Source organism: Haematobia irritans, chromosome 4 (assembly GCF_050003625.1).
Source record: "Haematobia irritans isolate KBUSLIRL chromosome 4, ASM5000362v1, whole genome shotgun sequence".
Taxonomy (NCBI): Eukaryota; Metazoa; Arthropoda; class Insecta; order Diptera; family Muscidae; genus Haematobia; species Haematobia irritans.
The window spans coordinates 210,059,779-210,065,950 of record NC_134400.1 but is presented as its reverse complement, the minus strand read 5'-3'; the positions used below and the strand labels follow the sequence as shown (position 1 = coordinate 210,065,950).

Sequence of the window (6,172 nt, the reverse complement as noted above, 5' to 3'; positions counted from 1 at the left end):
GTCATAAAATTTGCATGCCAGAATTCTAGCGGTTCAGCCTAAAGAGATAATGAGAAATAATAATGATGTTCTTTGTAACTTCTTTTTTGCGTAGAGAGATTGCTAGCTTTTATATTGATTTTTGTCGTCGCAATAAAGTGATCGATTGTGATCAAGTATTGTAAAAAAATTGGTTTCATTTTTTGGATTTTTAAAAAAGCCTATAAAAAAGCTTATAGGCTCAACATTTGGTGACCCCGACGTGATCACTAGAAATCACGTATTTTCGTTATTTTTAATACCAATTCGGGTGTTAAAATAAATTTATTTTGTTGGATTTAAAGCCAAAAAATATAAACTTGTTCAACAAAAAAAAAAAAATTACCGCATAATCTGTTGCGTAATTACAAATGAATTTTGGAAGTTTCGCCAAATAAATTTGAAAAAAAAAAATGCCTGATAACAACACATCATCATCATCATCAGCAGTGAATAATTCCAACCATGAGGGCTCCGATTTTTCGCAATGTTTCAAAAAGGTTGACTTGATTGGTAAGCAACTGGATAAAATTAACAAGCGTTTAACCAACGAGGAGCTACAATCTTTGGATGAAGCCGATCTCTCCGTTCGACTTGACTACATCGAAAGTTTAAACGCCAGTTTCGAAGGCTCCATATCAACCTTGGAAGAAGCTCATGGTGACAATTTAGATGAAAGTATCCGATCAAATTTTATGTCGTCATATTTTGAGGTAAAGGCTAAGTTAAAGCGAAAAATTGATGGCAGTAACCATGCTCGAATTTGTCCCCAATCATCGACGTTTCGTCAGTTTTCTATGGAAGAGCCCAGAACCATACGTAAAACTAGATTACCAGAATTGAAAATTCCCGCTTTTAATGGTTCGTATACGGATTGGCCAAATTTTTTCTCCATGTTTACCACTGTCATTGATAACGATCTGGACCTGACCAATATAGAGAAGTTTCAACATTTACGTTCACTATTAGTAGGAGCTGCGTTGGATACCATATCGTCTCTAGAGCCGATTGATTCTAATTACAATAAGGCCCTTGAATTACTAAAAAATCGCTTTGATAATAAGTTGCTTCTTTTTCAGAGTCATATTAAGGATATTTTTGGTCTCAAGATAGCTGATAAAGGGTCTGCAGTAAGTCTTCGCCAGCTGAGCGATAAACTTAATGCTCATGTTCGAGCTCTTGAAACCGTATGCACTAAGGAGCAATTGGCTGATGGCTTGCTTATAAATATTGTCGTATCAAAACTTGATCATCAAACGCAGACTAAATGGGAGGAAGGGTTACAAAACGACAAATTACCCACTTGGAACTCTATGGCTTCTTTTCTAGAGCGAAGATCTCGAATGCTTGAGAATCTCGAAAGTTCCATGAAATCTACAGCATCAAATCAGCATTCGAATAAGAAATCTCCCATGCATGGTAGAAATGTTTTAATAGCTTCTGGCTCTAAATCGGTTTTTTGTACATATTGTGAAACTGATGATCATTATATTTCAAGTTGTTCAAGATTTACAAATCTACACCCAACATTACGCTTCAAAGAAGTCAAAAGGTTGAACTTGTGCCTTAATTGTTTGAGAAAAGGCCACAGGCTACAGAAATGCAAATTCGGACCATGTCGTACATGCCACATGAAACACCACTCATTACTCCATATCGAAAATAATTTGGGCTCCCAAACTACCACCAGCCAAATAGACAACATGCCACCCCAACAGCCAACAACCTCACAATTATCACCACCTCTCTCGCAACCAAATCAAGTGACGTCTCAATCTTCTCTCGTTTCGTTGAATCCATCACCTTCAAATATAGAATTTAATGATGGTTCAAATATTCTATTGGCCACAGCTATCGTTTTGGTGAAAAACAAATATGTACCTTGCCGTGCTATTTTAGATTCAGCTTCACAACTCAATTTTATGACAACACGCTTTGTGAATCAAGCACAGCTAAATATGAAAAATGCAAACATCGCAATATCAGGTATTGGTGAAGGCAATATCACAGCCGACAAGACCACAGAAGTTTTGATAAAATCTTGTCACAGTGATTACTGTGTCTCTTTTGTTTCTGTCATCATACCTTCTATAACAGAGTATCAACCAAATCGAGATATCGATGTAAGTACATTTGAGATCCCTAATAATATCAAGTTAGCGGACGCAAATTTTTATGAAAGGGGCCGAATAGACCTTCTTATTGGTGCTGGTCTATTTTTTGACCTCATGAGTGTGGGTCAAATTCGTTGCAAAAATAAATCGACAATCTTTCAAAAAACTCGTCTAGGATGGGTTGTATCTGGTGGATGCGTATCTAAATCAAACGGATGTTCACTGGCCGCATCGTCAAAGGGCCTTTCGAAAAGCGAAACCCAATCATTGGCTCATATTATGAAAAGTTTCTGGGAAGTTGAGCAAAATTATGGAAACAATTCACATCCCAATTCGGACGATGCATATTGTGAACAACATTTTATTAAAAATACAATTCGATTGCCCTCTGGAGAATACTCTGTTTCGTTGCCGAGAAAATTAAACTTCAATGAGCTAGGTGATTCATACTCTTGTGCTCTCCGTCGTTTTTTAAATCTTGAGAGAAAGCTAAACAAGTTGCCAGCTGTAAAGAAGAAATACGTTGATTTTATGAGTGAGTATGCCGAACTTAAACATATGACTCTCGTTACAGATATCCCAAAGCATATCAAAACCTGTTTTCTCCCTCATCACTGTGTCCACAAAGAAGAGAGTACTAGCACTAAACTCAGAGTGGTATTTGACGGGTCTGCAAAAACCACAACAGGCCTCTCTCTAAACGACACGTTACATTCGGGCCCTACCATTCAAGCCAAATTGTTTGATACATTATTACGATTTCGATTTTTTAAAATTGCATTATGTGGTGACATATGCAAAATGTATCGCTGTATTCGCATTAACTCGCCTGACGACTATCTTCAGTGTACATTATGGAGGAATAGTTCTGATGAAGAAATCAAAATTTATAAACTAAATACAGTGACTTATGGCACCAAACCAGCCGCTTTTCTAGCCATTCGGGCAATGCACCAATTATCGTATGACGAAAGAGAATCGTATCCTATTGGTGCCACTGTGGTTACTAGGGATTTCTATGTCGATGATTTAATTTCTGGAGGTGATTCTATTGATGAAGTGGTCAAAATTAGAAGAGAAGTCACTGCTCTCTTGAAACGTGGAAACTTACAAATACGTAAGTGGATTTCCAATGATGAAACGGTTTTGCAAGACGTTTGCCAAAGTGATCGAGAAACATTTTTGCAATTCCACGATGGCACAGATGTAACTAAGACGCTTGGTCTCGTATGGGATCCAAAATTGGACAAATTTCTTTTTTCCCTTTCGCATGTTATGGAATCAAAGAATATCTCCAAACGTACTGTCTTGTCATCAATAGCCCGCTTGTATGATCCTCTAGGCCTTATTGGGCCTGTAACTACAAAGGCAAAAATTTTCATGCAAAGTTTATGGAAGCGTAAGCTGGATTGGGACGAAAGTTTACCCCAAGATTTACATTGTGCATGGTTGAAATATATTTCAAAATTTTCGCTTGTCCATTTATTTGAATTTCCACGATTTCTACTACTTCCAGATTCGACGGTACAAATACATGCTTTTTGTGACGCTAGTCTCTCTGCTTATGGAGTTTGTATTTACATTAGATCAGAGTATAAAGGGGAAGTTCGAGTGAGTTTGCTCTGCTCCAAATCTAGAGTGGCTCCGTTAAAGGTTTTAACAGTACCAAAGTTGGAACTATCAGCAGCATTACTTCTAGCAGAGATTTTGGATGAGGTTTCGGGTGTAATCGGCAACAAATACGAATGTCACTGCTGGTCCGATTCTATGGTGGTTTTGTCGTGGCTGCGAGATGAGTCGTCAAACTATAACGTATTTGTAAGCAACAGAGTAAGTCGAATTCAAACCCTAACACAAACAATGTCGTGGCATCATGTACCAACCGCTCAAAATCCAGCGGATATTTTATCAAGAGGATATAGCCCAGAAGAGCTTGTGAATTGTGAGTTATGGAAAAACGGGCCTGCTTTCTTGAACAAAAGTGTGGAACACTGGCCAAAGATAACAAATTTTATCTCAGATTTGCCTGAGCGTCGTCGTGCCGCCCTAATTTCTTCGACAATGAGAGATTTTGCTATGACTTGTAAATTTCATAACTCATTCCATAAAATTCAACGAATTTTTGCATACGTATTTCGTTTTATAAATATCGTAAAACTCAAATCTTCTACAAATTTAACTGATTATGAATTAAAAATGGGAACTAAAATTTTATTTCGAAATATTCAATTAGTCAACTTTGCAGCTGAATATAAAGCATTAAAATCTAATAAAAATGTTCCCCCATCTAGTAAATTGTATTCACTTGCGCCGTTTATGGATTCTGACGGTTTAATTAGAGTTGGCGGACGTTTGCAAAATTCGTATCTTAACTTCGATGCTCAACACCCTATAATTGTTCCCAAACAGCACCCACTAACAGCTTCTATGGTAATGTACTACCATGAAAAATTATTGCACGCAGGACCGCAATGTCTTTTAGCAAATATACGCCAACAATATTGGCCTTTAGGAGGCAGAAAAACCATTAGTATTATCGCTAGTAAGTGCATCAAATGTTTTCGCCTTAAGCCCAAAATTACAGAGCATGTAATGGGCAGTTTGCCCCATGACAGAGTCCAGCCATCAAGAGCTTTCTTCGTGACAGGCATTGATTTTTGTGGGCCTTTTTATTACAAGTCCGGGATAAGAAATCGGTCACCTTTGAAATGCTACATCTGCATATTTATATGTTTTTCAACAAAGGCGACACATATGGAGGTGGTAGCCGATTTATCCACCTCATCATTCTTAGCTTCGTTAAGGCGGTTTATATCAATTAGAGGCAAACCAAAAACTATATGGTCAGATAATGCCACTAATTTTGTGGGGGCCAAAAATGAATTGAAAGAACTTCGACAACTATTCTTCGAGCAAAACAATATTAAGGAAATCGAAAAACAATGTCTAGCTGATGAAATTAATTGGAAGTTTATTCCACCAAGATCGCCGCATTTCGGCGGCCTTTGGGAGGCTGCCGTAAAATCAGCCAAATATCACTTTTACCGCACAGTGGGCCAAACTGTGCTCACATTTGATGAATTGCGAACTCTAGCATGCGAGATATGCGCCGTATTAAATTCCAGGCCATTGTGCCAAATTTCTGAGGACCCTAACGATTTGGAAGTGCTGACACCTGGACACTTTTTAGTAGGAGCCCCACTTATCACATTTTCGGAACCTGATGTAACTGACTTGAATGTCTGTCGATTGACCAGGTGGCAAAGAGTATGTTATATGCAACAGATATTTTGGAAGAAATGGAGTTCCTCATATCTAGCATTACTGCAAGAACGGACAAAGTGGATATCAAATCAAAAAAATATTTCTATTGGAAACATGGTTCTTATAAAAGAGGACAACTTACCGCCACTAAAATGGCTTTTAGGTCGAGTGGTGGATGTGGTATCTGGAGGAGATGGTGTAGTTCGTGTAGCGCTAATAAAAACTCTTAATGGCATAATTCGAAGATCTGTAACGAAATTGGCACTGTTGCCCATTGATGACAACTTTGTTGCAATGCACAGCATTCCAACGGGGGGAGGATGTTCAGGCCAACCCATTGTGCAAGCAGACGAAACTCAGTAGCAGCATTCTCAGCAGCATAGCATTGCGAAACATACAAACGTCTCTCTTGCAAAAATATGTATGTAACACACGAATGTTTACCCTTGCAATGTACTTGCATTTTTTCTTAACAACAACAACACGCAAAGGGTCATAAAATTTGCATGCCAGAATTCTAGCGGTTCAGCCTAAAGAGATAATGAGAAATAATAATGATGTTCTTTGTAACTTCTTTTTTGCGTAGAGAGATTGCTAGCTTTTATATTGATTTTTGTCGTCGCAATAAAGTGATCGATTGTGATCAAGTATTGTAAAAAAATTGGTTTCATTTTTTGGATTTTTAAAAAAGCCTATAAAAAAGCTTATAGGCTCAACAGATGTTATGATTGCATAATTGCATAATATTAAATACTACTGTTTTTACACAATTGTTA

General features: G+C 37.7%; 1 protein-coding gene across 1 annotated transcript; it reads left to right on the top strand.

Moving 5' to 3' along the window:
* Positions 1–431: 431 nt before the first annotated feature.
* On the top strand, positions 432–5,759 carry LOC142235968 (uncharacterized). The gene is made up of 4 exons (XM_075307219.1): positions 432–3,573; positions 3,649–4,215; positions 4,366–4,674; positions 4,717–5,759. Exons 1-4 carry the CDS (start codon positions 432–434, stop codon positions 5,757–5,759), a joined length of 5,061 nt encoding a protein of 1,686 aa, XP_075163334.1.
* The last annotated feature ends 413 nt before the right edge of the window (positions 5,760–6,172 follow it).

Excerpts from the sequence above, each read along its gene's own strand:
- LOC142235968 (XM_075307219.1), top strand. The coding sequence starts at position 432 with ATGCCTGATAACAACACATCATCATCATCATCAGCAGTGAATAATTCC. Across the intron at positions 3,574-3,648 it reads TTTACCCCAAGATTTACATT|ATTCGACGGTACAAATACAT; the intron begins GTGCATGGTTGA and ends TACTACTTCCAG. Across the intron at positions 4,216-4,365 it reads GAGAGATTTTGCTATGACTT|TCAACTTTGCAGCTGAATAT; the intron begins GTAAATTTCATA and ends ATATTCAATTAG.